Source organism: Centrocercus urophasianus, unplaced genomic scaffold (assembly GCF_019232065.1).
Source record: "Centrocercus urophasianus isolate 14NV4802_14NV808 unplaced genomic scaffold, USGS_Curo_1.0 seq_10, whole genome shotgun sequence".
In the NCBI taxonomy this organism is placed as follows: Eukaryota; Metazoa; Chordata; class Aves; order Galliformes; family Phasianidae; genus Centrocercus; species Centrocercus urophasianus.
In genome coordinates, this window is record NW_024884142.1 from 76,642,420 (window position 1) to 76,663,360 (window position 20,941).

The 20,941-nt window shown below is 36.8% G+C and overlaps 1 protein-coding gene across 3 annotated transcripts in view; it reads left to right on the top strand.

The window, feature by feature from the left end:
• Positions 1-20,941, top strand: part of BABAM2 (BRISC and BRCA1 A complex member 2) — a 158,681-nt gene that overhangs the window by 111,711 nt on the left and 26,029 nt on the right. For all 3 annotated transcript variants that reach the window (XM_042813017.1, XM_042813025.1, XM_042813008.1), the window contains 3 exons: positions 6,122-6,221; positions 8,167-8,237; positions 9,698-9,780. In XM_042813017.1, coding sequence (XP_042668951.1) covers positions 6,122-6,221; positions 8,167-8,237; positions 9,698-9,780 — 254 coding nt within the window. The remainder of the gene's footprint in view (positions 1-6,121; positions 6,222-8,166; positions 8,238-9,697; positions 9,781-20,941) is intronic.

Here is a 20,941-nt window from a genome sequence, read left to right on the forward strand (position 1 = left end):
GTATCTTTTAGGTAGAAACATACATTTCCAATTGCATCTAGGCTGATTTAGAAATAATTGTAAGTAAAATGTTCCTGTATTCCTGTAAAAATAGTGGTATTTTAGGTCAGCACATTGTGGCTCTAAAATAGAATGGGAATTTTTTGGGGGGATGCACTTTACCTTGTAGCAGATTTGACTACAAAGGCTGACAAGCGATATGTTAATTATGTTTGCTTTACACTGAGTGTTACCAGAAAGAGGAAAAAGCACGAGCCTAGACTGACTGATTTCTCAGTAATAGGAGTAATGTTCAGTTAGTTTATTAGCTCTGTGTTGCTGAAGGAAGCATTGTTCCACAGCTCTTGCAAAGCAGCGCATTGTTAATGTGATAGGGAGGATTTGATGGTCAAGCAAGTTTGAAGAATGGTAAACTTACAGTGAATCTGGGATCATGATTCTTCAGGCTTTTGTGGTCACGTGCATTTATTTGATGTGGTTCCTTGCATCTCCTGTGCCAATGCACTAAAATGATGAAACTGCAAAAGAAAAGAAGAAAAAAAAAAGTGAACTATTTACTTTAGCAACAAAGGAGAAATAGAACAGGGAAAAAGATCAAAGCCTATAACATGAGTGTCTTAAAACAGGAAAAAAGAGCAAAAAGAAGGGAATTTCTTTCCACATGCTTCAGGCTATTCTCACTTATGCCCACCAAGAGTAATAAACATTTGTGTAGGTCTGAAACATGGTTCAGTTTTAAAATAAGGCAGGTGAAACCTTACAGACTTAACAAGGGTGTATCCTGGTAAAAGAAAGGGCTGTCCTTAGGGTCTAAAGTCTACTTTCCATCTCTAGTAAGTAGATATAATGTGTTTTAACATTAGCTGCACTGAGAGAAAAGCTCTTTGTTATTTTAGACAATCTAACATGTCTTTCTATGCAGAGGCAAGTTTTTTGTGTATATATGTTTTCAAAGCTAGACAAGTCTTCAATTGTATGGTTCACAGCCATTGAAATAATATATTCACATTGTAGAGAGGAATAATTCTTGTTAAAATGCTGGACCACCTTTACAAATTGATGGGTATTACTTTTTCCTCTTTTAGATTAAAAAGTCATTGTGCAGGGTATCTTCTCAGAGACTGAGAAATTTCCTTAGGTATCCTTTTGATGGTGATACTTCTTTCAAAGAAAAGCTTGTGGAGCTTTGGAGGTGGGGAACGGTAAGAGATAAAAGCCATTAGGGCAAAATATATGGAGAGTATGACATATATGAGTGCTTGTCTGCAGTGTGTTAGTGAATAGCTTACAGACTGTGATACTGGTATTCTTGCAGAGCCCTACAAGACATGGGGAATGGTCTGCAATAAGTCTCGTTTTCAGACTCATTTCAAAACGTCCCAGTGATGCGAAGAAACATTTGCATGCATTTTTCTGCTCCAAGAAAAGGGCCAGCAGAATGGATTACAGAGGAAAGGGAGGTGAAGGAAAGGACTTCAGGGAAGCTTTACAGGCTCAAGAGAGCATAGGAGAAGTTGTAAGGAAGGGAGTGGATTAGGAAAGGGACTAGGATCATCTTCCAACATGCCTTTAATGCTGCTTTGCCTAGCAAAGTTTGCAACTTGAAAGCACTCCTCGTCTTCCCCAGTAAAGTGATCTTTGTAAGGAAGGAGAACTAATTGGTTAGCTAGATACTCTGGGAAAACAACAGTCACTTCTGTAAACCTCTGAAATGCTGTCTTTTTTCAAGATTAGTTCTTGAGAAATAGTTTAATGTAATTACAAGCTATCGAGAGATGGGAAAGGTTTTTTTTTATTTTAAATGTGGGCTTGAATAAATAGATCCATTGAGAGACAGACAGAGCGAGTCACTTGGAATGCACCAGTCAACAGCAGAAATGTAAACATACTCCAGCTATGCTGTCTGCACTTGTACTTCAGTGTGTCACAGAACAAAACTACTATTAATGTAGGCTGACTGCTGCTCTTGTTGAATTCATTATGGAGTCCATCACAAAATCCGGTTTGATTTGCCAAAAGTGATCGGAATCCCATTGCATGTGACACTGTAGAAACCCAAGAAAGCAGGAACTTGCTGCAACAGAGGCTCTGATCTATCTTAAAAACAGATGTAAGAAGTTGGTTTGCAGAGCTGAGCAGGTTCAGTGTAACAGCAAATGAATAAAATGATGAGGCCAACAGATCTTAGTCTCTGCCTTCCAACGTGTTCATGCATTCTTATCTCATAGATAGGTGGATCTGCCACGTATTTATCTTCATCCAGTACAGTCCTAATAAAACAGCATCCACTTAGACAGTTGTTTCATAATGATAATAGGGTACAGAAAGTTACTATCAGGATCTTTTAGAATTCTAGTTATTATAAAGTAGCAGTCTATTGGAAAGAAAAAAAAAAACAACATAATTCTGATTGGCTGTTCTGAAACTAGACTTACTCCAGCAGCTGTAGGGGAGCAAAATGTGTTAATTTGTCTGTTTAAAAGCAGTTTGTTTGTCATAATTCTTGATAGTTTTTTTCCCATCTTCTTGACAAGATGAATGTTATGAAACCTAATGCTGTAATTCTACAGTTGTGTCGTTTTTTTTTTTTCTGAGTATAAAAATTGTGTTGTATTTGTGAGGAATGTACAACAATTATACCAAGAGGAAAGCTTAGATACAAACAAAACTATGTAGAATTTGTCTAAGAGGCTTTGCTATCTGAAAGGTAGTTCTGAACTGCAGGAATCTTCAGCTTGCACTGGTGGGATCTCCAGGCAAAGAATTTCCTAGATTCTACCAGATTTCAAACAGCATTTTTTTTTCCTATATTCTTTCTTTTAACTAGGCTTTGGGGGATATTAGAAAGCATTAGATACCATCCACCCCTACTCTGTGACCTCATGACGCCCCATTTCAAGTACTGCATCCAGATCTGGGGCCCCCAGCACAAGAAAGACATAGAGCTGTCAGAGTCGGACCAGAGGAGGGCCAGGAAGATAATCAGAGGGCTCTCCTATAAAGACGGACTGAGGGAGCTGGCCTTATTGAGCCTGGAGAAGAGAAGGCTCTGGGGAGACCTTATTGCAGCCTTCAAGTACATAAGAGAGCTTATAACAGGAGGGAGGCTGACACATGTTCTGATAGAGATAGGCCAAAGGGGAATGGCTTTAAACTGAAAGAGGGAAGGTTTAGATCAGATGTTGGGAGGAAATTCTTTACTGAGAGAGTGTTGAGATGCTGGCATAGGTTGCCCAGAGAAGCTGTGATGCCCCATCCCTGCAGGTGTCAAGGCCAGTTTGGATGGGGCTCTGGGCAGCCTGAGCTGGTGAGGGGCAGCCCCTGCCCATCCATGGCAGGGAGGTTGGAACTATATGAGCTTTAAAGTCCCTTCCAACCCAAGCCATTCTGTGAAATTCGCTTTCCTCATTTTTTCCTTTTTTTTTCCTTTTTATGTATTTCCTTACACTTTTTATGTGTGTTTTTTTTTTTTATTTTTATTTTTTATTTTGACGTGAAATCATTTCTGTCTTCAATTGCAGGTTTATTATCGGGTCAAAGGAAGGATAGCCTGTTGCTGTGTTTCATGCTTAAAATGTGCTGAGAGTGTGGTCCTTTGACATGGCAGAGACATAGAATGGCATGGTCAAATCCTACTCTGGGCAATAGTTTTCTTTGGTGTTATTGAATGTTTATAGAAAGTTTTGAAATTTTTGGAGGCAAGATCATGTGCAAATGCAATATTTTATTAAAATATTTAATAAGTAAAGTGTCTGACCCAAAAGAAGGAACAAAGATGTCTGTCCGCTCTTACTTCCATAAGAAGTAAGATACTTCTACCTGTAATTATTTCTACAGAACACAAATTACATTTTGCACTGCTTTATTCTGTTTTCAGAGGATAATTACACTAGAAATTCCAGCCTTCTTTCTCTCTCTCAAAAGCCAGTCAGTCTGTGTCAGTCTGTATATATATATATTTATATATATATATATATATATATAAATGAATTGACTACTTTCAGAATATGAGTATAGCTAAAATGGGAAGCCCTTAACCATAAACCATGGTAATTCACTCTGAAAGATGTATTGGAAGCTGGTAATAAAGGACTGGAAATTTATTTCTGTTGAAATCTGATAGCAATTACTCCTAATTTCATACCTGCCATTGTAATGAAGGGAGGAGCCTGTAATTTCTTCTGCAGTCATCTGAGTATTTCTAATGGAATCTTGGTTTGGAGCGGGAACATGGACTTGTTTACAAATGAGGCAAGGCAGGATGCAAAATGGACAGTACTGTTTGCTCTATTTATGAGATTGGAGTCTTTTATGAACTCAATTCTAACGTCTTAAAGTAAGGTTCACAGCCCATTGGTCAGGAGGGACAAGTCTTTCATTCTCCACTGTTAAAAACTGATGAACCCAGGATGCTTTTAGTATCGTAAGAGCAAATAAGTGTTTCAGAAGTGTTACAACTTATTAATAATCTAATAGTCATGCTTTGGTGTTTTGTTTTTACATTAACACGTAACAAAATTACATTCCCCTGTGTATATTTCCAATAAGTGGATAGCAGTAAGGAAACTGAATTTAAAAATAATAATAATAATAATAATAATTAAAAGCATAACTTCTGCTAGAAAAGTGAGTTATTTTGTTTTTCTTTTTTATGTAGCTGTAGTGTACTCAAGGCTTTTCTTTCATGTCTACATATGCAAAACCCAGACCTGCGGAACTGTTCCATGTGGTGAGCAGTCTGCTGAACCCAGACTGTTTTGCCTGAGTAGCAGATTTCCATATACCTCATTGCAAGTTTGTTTTTTTATTTATTTAGGCTCTGTTCCTTCTAAGGGGTGTATGACTGCAGACCTTTGTACCTGGCAAAGTGATACCTTATCGAGTATGAGGAAAATACAAGGGCAGGTCCCACTGGAGAGCAGGAGCCTTGTTTTGCAGAGAAGATCCTTGTTTGCAGGCAGTTTAATCTTTCATGGTAGCAGCATGTAAACAAGAGGCCACAAAGTAATTTAGGTTTTTAATTGTACCCAACAAGATTCTGGATGTTTAGTACATGCTGTAAGCCATGGTGCGTAATGGAAATTCCTATCTGTTTTGATTGGTAAGAGGCTCTAAGAAAATCTTAGGTCAAAACGACTGAAAGAGAGTAGTGTGGACTGTAGCTGGTTGTTGCTTATACAACCTGATTTAAGTTAAAAGTGCTAGATCTTTCCATGCTGAAAGAGTTTATATTCTCATCAACAGCAGCAGCTTTTGGAGATTACTTGGGCTAACCCCTTTCTCCAAGCAAGGCCAGTTGTTTGGCTGGTTTTTGAACACCTTGAAAACAGAGAGCCCCCAGGCCTTATGGACCCCTCTTCTACTCTTTAGTTATTTCCTAACAGCTAACCAGAGCTTCCTTTGTGATAGCATATCTCCACTGCATTTCATGCTATCACTGTGTATTTCTGAGAGGATTATTTCTCAATCTTCTCTTTCTTTTTCCATTAGATACTTGAAGGCATCAATATGTCTTCAATATCAGTATGCCTCCAGTAACAATAGGCCTTCAACTCTCCTCTCAGATACCCTTTCTCCCTCAACCTTCTTGTAAGACTGAGGAAGCCCATTTCTTTCAGCCTCTCCTCATACATCACATACAATCTTTCTTGGCTGCCACTAGATTTGGTCTAGTAGGTAACATTTCGTAATGGGAGGACCAAAATTGGAATGAGTGGCACAGCTGACATTTGCATTTGGCCATTTATTACTCTTCAGTCTACATTATTGCACTTAAGCTTAGCTACTTTGACTGAAGGTGGATTTTTGAGTAATTCAATCAAAATCCTCTTATCCATATATGGGAAGGTATCTCAACTGTGCATCTGATTGAAGAGGCTGAGAAATTGTAATGAAAAATATTTCCTGAGAGCATGCTTTATGTTAGTGATATTCTTGATTGAAGAATTACAGTGAATAGATGGTATCACTCAGTACTTCTTGTATCATTGCAAAACAAAGTAGATTTTCCACATTATGCCCCCCTGCCTTTAAGTTTGGAGCAAGAGGCCACTGTAGCAATAACTTCAAAGTCTCAGGGATTGTATATGTGATGTACTTTTAAACTAATTTCTCTTTGTAGTGCGCTTGGAGGATCATCTGCCCTTCACATCCCAGCCTTTCCGGGTGGAGGTTGTCTAATCGACTATGTGCCCCAAGTATGCCAGTTACTAACAAACAAGGTAAGTTACTGAAGATAACTCAATTTTCCTTTCCCTGATGTAGTGTACTGTGCAGCAGTAACACACTGCAGTATTTCCTGGGATCGTTTTCCTTCTGCTAGGTAGTAGGGCATGTTTGAGGTGATCTATACAATGAATAACTTCTTGGTAAGAGTTGAGTACCTAAGCAGTGCACTGAATATAATGAATCTTTTAGGTGAATGATCCTAGTGTGGATTTTTTTACTGTGAAATGCTACAGTTCAAAATGTAATGTTATTGTATCATAGAATACTGTATTGTATATCATTTTGCTAGTGAATATGAATGGTTCGCAAATTATTTTTCTAGTCAGAAGATAGCAAAGTGTTCACATCATAATCATTGTATATCCTGAGTGCTCGAGGGAGGATTTGATGATTTTTCCTCTCATCCAAAAGAGCAGAATCAGCTGCCTGCTTGGATATTTATGCAGTAATAGCTGTTTAAGGTTGCATAGACTGAAAAGGTTGTGTTCTGGCTAGTGTGCTGTTTAAACAAAAAAGAGAGAGTACAATAGTTTGAAAGCTTCTCCATTGTTTAAGTGTATTTTTCAATACAAAGCCTAGGGGTCAAATCTAGGAATCTTCCTATTACGTATTTCCTATTTGTATCTCTATATGGTTTTTACCCTTGTGCAAATGAGGAAAATAATTTTATCTTTTAGAAAAAATTCCTCAAACTATGTTTCCATAATTAGATTGGAATCTATCTTTAGAGTTGCTTTTGTTGTGGTTTTCTGTTAAAATTATTTTTCTTGCTTTTGACCATCTGCATATGCACAGTACTGTTTTTATCCTTTTTTAAACAAAGTCTCTTGAACAAACTTATCATATGTTTTCTTTTTCCCAAAATAACATTTCAGATCCCACACAAAACCTTCAAAATAATTTCAACTTTTTTATAAAACAAAATAAATCTTGATTTACAAATAGAATAGTTTAAGGGGTACAAGACAGTACAGTCATTGCTGAGAGCTAAGAGTTTGTCAAAAACTTTAGGAAAGCATTTGCTGGTCAAGGAATTCTAATATTACTATAGCCAAGAAAAATATGCTTCCTATTCCTGTCATGTTTGATAAAGAAAAAAAGGTTTGGAATTACTATTTTTTATTCTGGAAGGCAAAGGACATGAGGAGTCATGTACTGTATCATACTGTAACTACCCAAAGTAACCAGATGCTCTTTCAGCCTGGCAGCATTTGCACCGTTTCTGTTATGGGTCAAACCCTATTCACAGTATTCTGCTAAATAATCTCATTCAAATCAATAAGAAAACATCTATGATGCAAGGGGGATTTTGCCTTAAGTCTTCCAATTTTAGGATTGTTGGATTTTGCTTGTGTCAGGATGGAAGTCTTTCAAAACATAGAATGCCTCAGTAATTGATACTCTCCACTGAGTAGATGGCTCACTGGGTCAGCATTAAACCACAGAGAAAGTGTAGAGTTGAGAAGATTTTGTTGGAGGTGCAGTTTTCTGAAAACATGCAAGATCCTTTGTTAAATTATATAGATATCGATATAGATATAGATGTATTTTACAACCCAAATTTGATTTTGACTCTTCGCCAGCCATCGCATCAGGTAATTACATTTTGCCTATCACCAGTCCCTTCTTAAACTTCAGCATGGCATGCTTGTGCATTTTTTTTTTTCACTCCTTACTTTGCTTACTGAAACAGCTCTTCAGTACATTGTGAAATATTGAGTTTTACTTAGAAGTGAGTGAAGAGATGTCTTTACAAGATTTTTGCTGTGCTGGAATCCACTACTTGTTTTAAAAGCATTTTAGGTTTCTTTGGTAAAATCATGCAAGCTAACTGTGGGATTCAGATTCAGAACCTTCTAAGTCTTCCTTAAGAAGGGATATATGACAGATTAACTTTTGTTTGTTTTTATAGCTTCTCTTTTTTTGTTTTTTTTTGAGGTACAATATGTTATTCAGGGATACCATAAGAGGAGAGAGTATATCGCAGCCTTCCTGAGTCACTTTGGAACGTAAGTTTTTTTCATGCATTATTTTGTGCAGCATGGGGAAAGTGTTATTTTATTCACATGGTCTTTGGTTCTGTTGCCAATATCCGGATGAAGTCTGGTCACTCCCACAGAATAATGGATGGATAATCTCTCTATGGAATGAGGTTCCAATGAAGTGTCACTCCAGTGTGAGTTGCTGATCTGATATTACTCTGAAAACAGCTGATTGTGAGAAAAGGACATAAGGAGTGTGCTTGCTGATAAATAAAGAACTGGAGAGATTCTTTCAATAATAGGCAGTGACTGAAGTGGGACAATGTAAAAGTAGGGTATGGTTCCAAGACTTTCAGGAGCCAGAAACCACTGCTTGACATAAAGTCGTGACTGGAGACCAGCTGTTCCCCATTCAAGCAATACTGGGACTCATGAGAGAAAGATTTTTTCAGTCATGAATTCCTGCAGTTCGAAGGTCCCACGGCCGAGCACAATTAGACTTTACATTCACAAAGCATCTAATATGGGGTGCTGTAGAGCTGTGAAAGGTTGACATCTCAGTTTTCTACCCAAATTCTGACTTGAGCAAGAGTCCAGAAGCTGATGAGACAGCTAGTACCTGATCAGCAATGCTTTGCCTCCCTGGGAGAAGGGAGTTTATGCTTCTGTGTGGCAATTTAAAAAAATTACATGAATATTGGGGAGCCCTTCAAATTCCCAGTCTCTCAAGTATAGGAAGTTTGCCTACTGACTGTTTGTTAGTAGGCAACCAAATTTTGTACAGCTATAAGATAGATAACAGTAATTTGAATTTGATATGTGAGTAGACACAGATGAAGACTTAATCTGTGTGAAAAATGATTTTTTGTCTTCTGAGAATTATTTGATCCAAACTACAGAACAGAAATAAACCAGATACATTTGTGATTTTATTTCACTCATGAGGTGCTTCAGTAGTCTGATTCTGCTTCAGGCTTTTAGAAAATACCTTCCTCTGCTGGCTGACTTTTAATGACTACTGAACAAGCATTATGTATTTATTTTTTAATATTGTTATGCTGTGACTTTTGTATATATAAGCTCTTTCTATTTTTCAGATTTAAACCCTTCTCAGCCTGCACAGTTTCAATTTTACCATGTCCATTAACTTAATTTTAATAAATTTTTGTAAACTGATAACACGCAGGAAACCTGCATATGTACAGTTACTGCCAATTTAGTACTGCAGATGCATTAAAAGGTCTAATTTCATTTCAGAATATATATTTTATGTATTGGATATAACCTTCCTTTGGATAAGAAACTCCAGGGCCACAGCTTAAATTTAGTTAGAGAATTGTAATTGTTAATAAAGTAAGCATTGGAACCTTCTGAACAAATGAAAAAAGCATCAAACACTGTATTCTTGGATTTACATATTTCTCGTTCAATGTTAGGATGGATGCTGGCTAAAAATTGTATTGATGTTTTGTTTTTCTTGTTGATAGTGGTGTAGTGGAATATGATGCAGAAGGCTTCACAAAGCTTACTCTGTTGCTGATGTGGAAAGATTTTTGCTTCCTTGTTCACAGTGAGTAACTCTTTGCCTCAGGCACAAGTGTCTATCCTCTTGAAGTTACAAGTTCAAAAGGGAAAAAGTACAATTACAGGAAACAATTTAAAAGTTTTAGCTATTTTTGTCCAGGACTTAATGTGTTTTTTTTAATATGTCCATGACATTTTGAAAACACAAAATCCCACTCATTGGAGGAGAGATGATCCACACTGATGGAGTGTGCTGCTTACTTTACAGAACACCAAAAGTTTTTCTGGTAACTTGACTTGAGATTGAGTTCCCATTTGTAACCCCTCTTATCAAAAGTGTCAATAATGAGGAACAATACTGTGCCTAAGCTGGGGATACCTAAAATCTTATGTAACTGTCAGGAATCAATTAAATGATTATGATAATAATGACAATTCAGTGTAGGGAAAATAAAAGAAAAATAACACAATGCTGTGTTTAAAAGGCAAACTTTTTTTCATAGAATGAAGAACTGCCTAACAGTTTTCTGCAGCGTGTAGCTGAATTCTTCATCATTTGAGATCTTTAGATCAAAATGGAATTGCTTTCAAAAAGATGTTTTAACTGAAATTGATAGTTATTTGTTTTGTTTAGGAATTAGTAAGTATGGCCCCGTTACTGTCTTACATGTTAAACAGAAGTAATTACGAGGTCGAATTCATGGATATTAAAGATATTTTGGTGCGAGGAAATTCAGTCATCCTTAATCTTTTCATTAATACACTTCTTGTCTTTTTCAAATGATTAAAACGTAGTCTGGGCAGCTGCAACATTGGTGTTTGTTAACACTTTAGCTTTGCAGTATTTCAGATTACATTGCGTTTGCTTGTGAGCTAGATTTTCACATGGAAACTATTATGTCTAAAAGAAATCTGAATTTCTCCTAGATTTTTTAAAGCAAGAAGGGAGGATTGTCGTTCTACAGATAAATCCTTCTGCTTGTATTATGTTTGAGATCATTAAAATAGATCTCAGTTACCCCTTTCTCTTTATCACCTGAGATTTCTAGGCATTAAATAATTCTGTTCAGAAGTAGTCTAGAAAGGGCATTCTTGAAATTAAAAAGTGTCTATTGTATTCATACTATATATACATAGGGGAAAACACAAAATAAATCTGAGGTAGTTGGAGAAATTGTCATTATTACATCTTTATTTAATTTTCAACTACATGCCGTCACGGCCAGTTGTATTCTGTGAGATGCTGCTTCTTTATGTACAACTTCATGAAGATTTTCTGCCTTTCTTAGACGCTACTCGTCCTGTTGGTGCTAACAAGTGCTGTGGATTTGATCTTTGCCTTGGGCTAATATAACTAAATGTTGAAGCAGTTATATTTCAGGGGAATCAAAATTCAAATTTCTTTTAAATAACAGAGTAAGTTTTGACTGTGAAGTAATATTCAGAGTGCTCAATTTAACTGACATGAAAGCTACAATTATAACTGAATAGCTTATCACTATGTATTAACCCTGTGGCCTTAGAAATCATACAGTGGCTTAGCTGTGTAAGCTATTGCATCACTCACTTGCTGAACAATCCGCTGCAAAAACATTTATGTTCCATGTACTGAAGGATATTGCAATGAAAAGCCTGAAACCTGCACTTCATTTCCTGAGTGAAGTAATGTAGACTTTCATCTCTTAACCACTGACATAACTATGTATATTATGGTTGAATATTTAGCAAGCGTCTAATAAAATGTCTGGGAGAGATAACTGTAAGATGACAACTGTTCTACTTCATGTATTTGCTACAGTATGTGGACAAAGCATTCAGAGAAAAATAAATAGGTCAGTGTACAGCAAGAACCGTGGCAAATCAAAAGAAAGAAACCATAGTAAATTTTACTGGCACTTTAGTTTTGGCTAAAGTTTTAGGTTTTGCTAAGGTTGTGAGATGCATGAAGCCTAAAATGAGTTGTATTTCCTTTAAAAGATAAATACAGATTTTTCAGAAATAACTTATTTTGCTGCTTTTTTGCGATTGTTTTCATTCAAAGTTGCAAACTTGTTCGGAACTAGGAAAGTAAAATACACTTGAAATTATTCAGAGTACTGTTGCTGAGCAAACTTAAAGAAAGGGAGAAGAGAAGCTGGAAAGATAACTCTGGAGTAAAAAAGCTCAGTAATCTTAAAATAATTTCACTTGCTAAAAACCACAGATTTGTGCAGTAATTTCAGAATGGGTATCAAAGTCCATGCCTTAAAACACAGAACTGTCTAATTGCCAACTTAATCATTGGATTTATTTAGCTGCCTAAGTTGTTACATTAGATCAAAGGGCAGTGAAAGGAGCGGTTGTTTTAGTGGTTCACTTCTGAGAATTGATTAAGTGCTTTCAAATATGTGACAGAAGAAATGAATGTTCAGAGAAGTTCATGCATGCACACAGAAAAGGAAATCATTAATCAGGCTTAATGCTTTTGATATTGATACCTGTTTTGAGGAAGGCTCAGAATGAAGCTTTGTAAGTTAATATCAGTATACTGCTGATTTCTTTCTCTAGTTTTTTGTAAATCAGCTATGATTTGTTTCTAGAGATGGATGTTTCTTAAGCATATTCCTGCATACATTCAGTGTGTGTATACCATATGTAAATACAAATTACATCTGTGCATAATTAAGAGATCTTATTGCTATGGGCACAAGAGTAGGACTCTAAACCAATTTGTATATAGGCTTTTCAGAGATTAATTTTGATCTTACAAGATTTTTAGGTTGTCAGCGCAAAAGAGTTGAACAGAAGTTGGAACAATTGTGATAGCAAATGAAACGCTGTCTTAGTGGTTATTTGTTTAAGATGTCTTGAAAAAGATGAGTGTTAAACTAAATAGTTCTTGTTTTGTTGAACAGTATGTTTGGGGTTGAGAATGCTGGCAGCTGTCAGTGTTGGTATCTAAAGTTTGTGTGTGATCACAGACTGAGTTGAAGTTGGTAGAACACTTCCTGCCACTGATCTTAGCTAACTTCAAAGGATTAGAGCTTCTGTGCTGGGTAGTACCAGTGACCTGGCAGGTCCACAGCACTGGTTAAATGAAAGATGGAAGTTTAATTAAGAAGCTTTCATGGTGTGGTAGTACCAACTGGAGTATAATTTTGTACACCTTTTTAGCTCTCTGTGCTGTTCTCCACTGACCTTTACCAGAATTCATCAGAAATGGGCAACATCAGCAAGCATAAGGCGTAGAGCATTCACTGGATTATGGGAGGTTGTACCTGTATCAGGCTGCAAACAAATATCCTATTCTGGATTCATTATTTTGGCAGAAGCCATCAATGCCAGCTTCTGATGCATTCCCATTTGGATGTTACCGTCTGCAGACGTTTGTCAGCAAAGCAATTTGTGCCAGTGCTGTTGAGCACAAAATGTGTTCAGCTTATGTGGTTTGGATGGTCTGAGCTAAATAATTAGGGTTTCCTCACGTAAACCTCCTTTGGATTTGGATTAGCACATCTGTCCACAGCATCAAAAAGTAAGCAGAAATCAGCTTCAGAAGTAAAGACAAAGAGTTTTGGTAGCCATTGTTGTCAGATGAAGCTTGAGTGAGGGAAAAGTAAATGGCAAGGAGCATTAGGAGCTGAGAAGACAAGTTTACAGTACTGTGGAAAGAAAGTCCAATTTATTCCAGTAGTGCTCAATGAAAGAGGAGCATATGCCTCCTCACTGTAAGTAAAATTGCGTTGAAGAAGTAACTCATGCTGTTAGTTCTTTTTCCAAGTAGAAATAGCTCCGTAGGCTTCAGGTGCTGTTTTAATCACTCCGTTGAATTTAGATAAGTGATAATTTTTGAAGCAGCTGTTGTTTGTAGTTTTAAGATGCTTTGGCCCTGTAAATGAGATTGTCCCACTCTTGGAAAGTCAACAGAACAGAGTTTCATGAGCCCCTTTGTTTATTACTCAGCAGCTGTTGAAATAAGATTTATAAGAAATAAGATTAGATTTTGTGGTAGAAAATGACTGGTAAGGAGGTTTGGTAGTCTTAAATGGAAGATGTTTCCTGGATTAAGGTGTTGCTGACCTCTTACTGTTTGCTATTAGGGTTTAGGAAAGCTTATGTGACAAGGCAAAAGTTTTTTCTTTCATCTAAGATCTTTCTGGCTGTTCTTCTTTTTGAAACTGCTTCTGTAGATTCTTACTTAAAAAAATCACATGCCTATCACAATTCCAGAGTAACTGAGAAAGAAGGCTTAAGAAATACTTGTTTATCTGAGCAATTTGGAATCTAGAACCTCAGACTGTTTCTTGTAAACATTCCTGCAGATATTTCATTAAAACTTTACGATCAAAACTAGAGGCAGATAGTCCTCTGGTTATGTAGGACTTAGAGGTCTTGTTACCTGTAAATGTAAGTATAATAACACTAATGTTAACTATGAAAGTAGCTAGTGTTTGCTGTTTTGATACAGTGTTTAATGCAGTTGGAATACATGTCTTACTGGCTCCTGTGTGCTGCTCAGGGTATGAATAATCATTTGACCCAGTTTGATAGCTCTGGAGATTTTTTTTTCCAGTTTTATATCATGTAAGACTTGTCGCATAGCTTTGGAACTGAAAAGAGGATAATCTTTCAGTTACTCCTCTTCACCAGTATCAGTGCCTGGCAGTGATCACAAGTAACACATAAAATTCCAAGAAAAGTAATCCTTGGAGGAAATAAAGATCGCATTGGCTCTACTTCATGGAGGTTAGTCTGACTGTGAAAGAGAAGTCTCTTCAAGAGAAGCTATGGGAAAATAAACTGTTGTATGCCCCAGCTGTTTTCTGAGAAAGGGCTGTTAAGGAGAGATGTGATAAGGGCTAACTGTTGAGTAGAATATTTACACTGAATAGCTTCTGTGTGTAATTGAGGTGTTTTGTTTTACTATACAGTGCTTTTGTTGTATTATTCTCGCTGTTCCATAGATGAAAAAAAGACTGTGAAAACCTAGGGAGAAGAAAAAAAGAGTGAACATGTCAGATAAGAAATGGAAGAACAGAGTGATACACAATAGTTTCAGGAGAGCAAGGTGGCTCAACAAAGATGTCAAGCATAACAAAGTAAATGTTTCAAGAGTCCATCCAGTATGTGGAATTCTGTACTGATCAAAAAAGTCCAAAGCCTGCCAAAATTGCATGTGGATGTCATTTCATTCTGAAATGAGAAACTGGAGATTAACGAAATCCCAGTTATGTAAAACTGCCCGGAAGAAGTCAAAAGCCATTTCCAGTCTTATGCTTGGGAGTAATTTTTTGACTATTCAATAAATGTCTCTCATGAGACCATTTTTTCCTCTGAATCCCAGAACATTTAGTCACCAGCATGTATTTCTTTGAATCTGGTGAATAAAGCATTCTGTGCTGTTAACAGTGCAGTGAGGTATATATCGCTGAAGTGAATTCAATGGAAGTTGCAGATCCATTGGAGGGCTGTGGATTGGACAGTATGATGGGAAAGTAGCCTGAGTTCTGCACTTAACTAGGCACAGTCAAGAGCTAATTCCAGAACTGCGCTGCAGCATTTGGTAATTTACCTTTTGCTGATCATTTTTATTTTGCTTATTTTTTTTTTTTCTAAGGGATGCTACCAACTAGACTTAGTTTGAGATCCTATTGAAAGCTGATAATTTCATTTTTGTTGTTAAGAGTAATCTCCATGCTCCTTTGATTCCATCTTGGGAATTTACTTTTACATGTGCTAAATGACATCCTTGTATTTAGATGTTCATAATGATGGCAAGTAAACTTGAAAACAGATGTGTTCTTTCCCTCTTATTCTGTTTTTCTGTGTTCATTTTATAATCACTGTAAAGTAGATTTAGGTTCGTATTTCCATTCTGTTAAAAAAGTGGAGTGGTCACAGGACAGTTCATAAAAGTTGGTAAGACAGCAGCAGATGAGAAATAACTTGTGTGAAATAGCAAAGTATTTTTAAGCCACTTTGGATTGTATCTTTAATTTCTGAGAAATGCATATATTTGACATAACCTCTTAACTGGCAGTGTACTGCTGTAGACATATTTTTCCTGGAATTACAACCACTCCAACAAATCTCTAAGAAAGAGATTTTATGAAAACTTCTTTCTTAATTGCACTGCTCTAAAAAGTGAAATACTGCTTTTCTTGTCTAATAGTCCTATTTAGAGACTAGTACATGTCTAAGTTTGTGGCAGCCAACTAATAAAGTCTTACAAGAGATGCCTGAGATAGGGAAGTCATATAATCCTATTTCATACACTCAATTTTGGAAAAAAAGTCCAAAAAAAACTTTTTAATTAAAAATTAAGTCACAAAAGTTGTTGACAGAGCTGGGTCTTGAGTACAGATCTTGGTACTTTTTCTTACTCCTAGTCTGTGTCTTGTTTCTATGCTTTCTAGTGTTGTCTCACATAGCATTCACAGATGAAGATTTTCCTTAAGGTGTGAATTACATGAAAGGGGTGAGACACAGCAAGCTGAAAGGTGCTCATGATAGCAAGCAGAAAACCAATAGAGAGGATCAGCATATCATAGGTGCATAGGGATCTTCCCTGGGTTCAACAGTAGACAGTACTGTCAGAAAAAAATAAACAAGGTGAGACCATGGAATTATTAAAGGTATAAAATTCCTAGAATTAAGACACAGTTCAGCAAGGATTTACCCTGACTCGCAGGATAGCCTTGCTGGTCACAAATGAAAACGAAATAAATCAGTTTCTTTTCAAATCCCAGGCAGCATTATAAACAGGAAAAAAAAATTACCTTCAAATCTTGTAAGAGTCAAAATGTCAGTGGGAAAAGCTGATGTTTTTAAACAGCTGCTTTTCAGCTCCTTGGGAAGTCTTCATGTCCAGTTGGAAAGTAATGTAGAATTTCTTAGCATTTAGAAGTGCAACTCTACTGTGAAAGCAGAGAAGTTTTCACATCTTCTCCAACAGTAGCATGCTATGGTCATCAGCCTGGAACAGGAGGAGAAAGGGCCAAGGAAGGCACAGATTGTAGTTGCTAACAGAGTAAAAAGCAACTGTATTTAAAATATAATATTTATGCAATTCACATAGAGAAGAAGCAGCTTTTAGTAGCATCAATTTCATCACCACTTGGAGAAGTTACTATAGAAACTGTTACAGAAGAAACAATAAAAGGAAATAAAAACGGAAGGGGAGGAATGAAGATCTTTGAGAATTTGAAATAAAAATGAAGTGAAATGGATGTCACTAGCTGAAGCTAGTGAGGTGAAAATAAAAAGTCTTTGTTTTAATTAAAATAATCATGGTTACAGGAATTAGAGAGGGAAAAGATCTGTGAGGCCAGTGTCGTTTCTTTGAGCTTAGTATAGGATTGTGAGGTATTCCATGGGATATTTTTGGTGGGTAGCCCAGTCTTGCTGTAAAAATCCAGGAGTATGATTCAGTTGGGTTGAGAGATGACACTCAAAGTTACATTGCTTTTTCATGATCTAAATATGTAAGTGAAAACTACTTGAAGGATCTCTTGCTTTGATCTGTGACTTAGTTCCTCTGTAAGACTAAACAGAGCATTCGATGGTCTTGTCTGCAGCACATTGTAGCTTAAGGTATTTAAACAACTGGCAGTCATGTGTTTGGTTTCTTTTTAGATACTGTTTTTGAATGAAGTGTGGAGTGTTTAAAAAACAGCTACTGTTTATTACAGAGATATGGATTACTTTTACAAATGTATCATCTGTCTATATCAAAAGAAAGTAGAAAAAGTAGTAATTACAAAAAAAATCTGGTTGCCATTGGGGCCTCATCTGTATTGTAGTTCTCATTGCCACGAGAGATGCAGCAAACACGAGACAATCCTCTTTAGTTAAGAAGAGGTTAAATTTTTATTTAGAAAAATTAAATGATACATCTACTCCAGCCTCATAGAAATCCACAAAATAAATCCACTCTCTATAACATGTCAGAAGTGTTTAATCCATCAGAAGTTATTGTCTCCATTATTCTGAAAGATTCAAGGGCTATCTAAGAGCATTGAAGTTAAAAATAATCATTTCTGTGTTTTAGACTCTGAAAGTGTTCAAGTGTTTCTGTTAAAGATGTCATATTATTATATATCATTAGGGGATGGGACATACTCTTGGTGTATTTCCTAAAAAGAATCACCAATTCTTATTTCAAATCTAGCCCAAACTGAATAGAACTGAAAGTCTTTCCTGTCCAATTTAAAGAAAGAAAGAAGAAGAAAAAAAAAAAAAGAAAAGAAAAACAATTATTTTATGCATTCCCTAATGTCACAATGAGCATCACCAAAGTTACTGCCAGCACTTTACAGTAACGATCTTGTGTGATAGAGCTAACGCATTAAAACAGTTCTAAAGAAAAGATTCCTCAGCATTTTTCCCCCTTTTTTAACCAGGCTGAATTCTTCCTTATAACTGTCTAACAACAGTATCTTCTAAGCATCTCATTGTGATCCTAACTTCCTTCCAATTCTTGAATACTGTGCTGTCTGATAAAGGGCAGGAAGATTTTGTGGAGTTATGAGGATCGATCGTTATACAAATGCTGTTAACTGGGCTGGCTTCTCAGAGAGCTGTATTGTTGCCAGATCCATTTCCCAGTACAAATCAAGGAACTGTGAATTTCATGTTCTCAATGAAATTGTCATAATCCCCAGTGTTGCCCTTTTTCCATTACCAAAAACAACAGTCGCATTCCAGTATTTATCTTTTATTCCTTACTGCAGTGCATTCAGTTAATATTTAACTGATGCAGTTTTAAAAAAAAACACATTGTCATCTCTCTTTTTTCCTAATGCTTGCATATTTTGAAGCATTTTGCATAGAAGTAATCTGTTACACAAGTGTTCAGTTTGCTGATGATACGGATATTTCACATAGCAATGGCAGACTTAATTGTTTTCAAAACAATTAAACAGCTGTGATATCAACCACACCCCAAGTGCCATAAGTGTCTCAGCTGAAATTCCATAACAGCTTTTCATTTTACATTTGGGATTTTGAGAGGTTGATTTCAAAAGAGCATCTTCCTGCAAAGAACCTGCTTTTCTCCAGCAAGGATGTCACAGCCCTAAACTCTTTAACAAAACGCAACTTGCATGACTCCGCTCTGTTGACCTAAAATTCCACACTCATTGCATTGATATGTTATTTGTCATCCTTACTCTCATTCTTGCAAGACTCTGTCATTGGACACCGGATCAGGATAGCTGTGGTATTTTGTAATTCTCTGTGTGTTTTAAGCCAAATTGAGCCTTTTGGTTTTTGCCAGTAGAATGTAGGCTGAAGACCTTCAGCACAAAAGTATCGAGGAAACATTCACTAGGCGAAACCGCCTTAAAGAGATTTGTGCTATGCCACTGCAGTCCCCAAAATGCTTGTCGCTCACGGAACCTATTCAGATTGTTCTGTAGTTACAGTGACCAATATGATTCCCATAAGGCTTTCTGCACTGGAATTTCTCTGTAAAAAAAAAAAAAAGTAATTTCTCTTGAAGTTAGATGAAAAATTTTCTCCCACCATACAGGCTGTCTGGATCAGCTTTCCCATGGGAGAAGCCATGTCAGAAAATGTACCAGAGAAAATGTTTTTTAAAATATGTGGTTTTAAAATTATGTGGTAAAGAGCATTATGTAACGTGGTATCTGTGTTACCATTGTAGATTCATGTGACTCTTGCCCACTTTAAGACATCCTGAAAACTGGAGAGGTCTGAGTTTGAGGAACCTTGTGGTTTGAGGCAATTCCTTCAGATCCCCAAGTTCTTCCTCCCAGCATTATGGGCTGAGCTGCAAGGAAATGTCCAAGCTAGCTGTAGCAGAGAGGATGTGAACCAAAAAAAGAACAAGAAAAATGATGATGAATATGTACTAAGAAGAGACAGTTCTGGAGCCTGGGATATGTATTTCCTGTTTCCATGAATGATTTCATCAGAAATACTTGAATGCAGAGGCAGTCTCTAGCCTAGTTGGATGATAAGCAAGGAGTGAGTCAGGGAACTTCAGGAAGAGAACGAATAGTGTCAGGCTACGATTGTGCAGTGTTCTCTGGAGGTTTGGTTCTAGCACATCTTTCCTGTGCTCTTCTTTTTTCTGGTCACATCATTCAGAACTTTTTACATGTCCGTGGTTTTTGCACATAGTGGTTTATTCTGATACTCAAATTCAGAAAGAGCTGCATTTGCCTGTGTAGAATATTATTGTCACTAGGTTTCAGAAGAGTTGGGCCCCACGTTCTGGCTCTGAGCAGTCAATAGGCAGACCAACCATCCTGTCTTTGTTCCTTTATTACCTATCTGGACTTGTTAAATAGCCTCAGTGCTCATGAAGGTGCTGTGAAGAAATTTTGTTAATATTTTACATAACTGTCATCATATCTTACAGTGATTAGATGGTCACATGAGGAGAAAAGTACATATTTAATCAGAGCAAGGCTTCACTGTTACGCAGTTTATAAATGCAGGAGGGTAAAACCTGTCAGGAAAGATGGAAGAGAATTGTGTCTCATTGGTGAATTCTGGCCAGCCGAGGAACAGAATTTGAAAGAATGCTTTGTTATCCTCTATTTGAAGGTTGCCTCATAAAGCAAATCTAAATTGAATTAAGTATACACAGGCAGTGAAGTGTTGTAGAAGTAGAAAGCTCCGGATCAGCCAACCTTTATGATGTGAAACGAATTACAGGTGCAATAAACTGCAGCACATTCAAGCAGCCAGAAGGTTAATGAGATAACCACTACAACATCATCTAAATATTAAAACAGTACGTCATGTTCAGTCAGCAAATGTTGACTTCTGTGAAAACAGACTTCTGGATTTACCCATTGTCTTACAAAGGTTTGATAAACTGCTTCTCTAGAGGAGGAAAACATTACGTGGAAAAATTTCTGTAGACATTGCCATCTAAATAGTTCAAAATGTTTGTATGGTCAGCATGCACTTCAAGCATGGGATTGTTTTTCCTTCTGTTCTCCCCAGTACATAAAGAGAGGGAGGGGAGCACTGTGGTAAAGCTGCCTTTCTTTTTTCCTGAACATTTTTACTTCAGGAACCCCACAGCAGCACTGCAGTGCGCTTTTGCCAAGACATCCCTTCCAAATTTCATGTGTAGTTTAAAAAGCTGTAAAATGAGATGCTGAAAACATTACTTTAGAATTAATAAGTCTGTCTTAATTGACTCTGTAGTTGTTGACATAAGCTTAGCTTACCAAACTTGGAAACCTGTT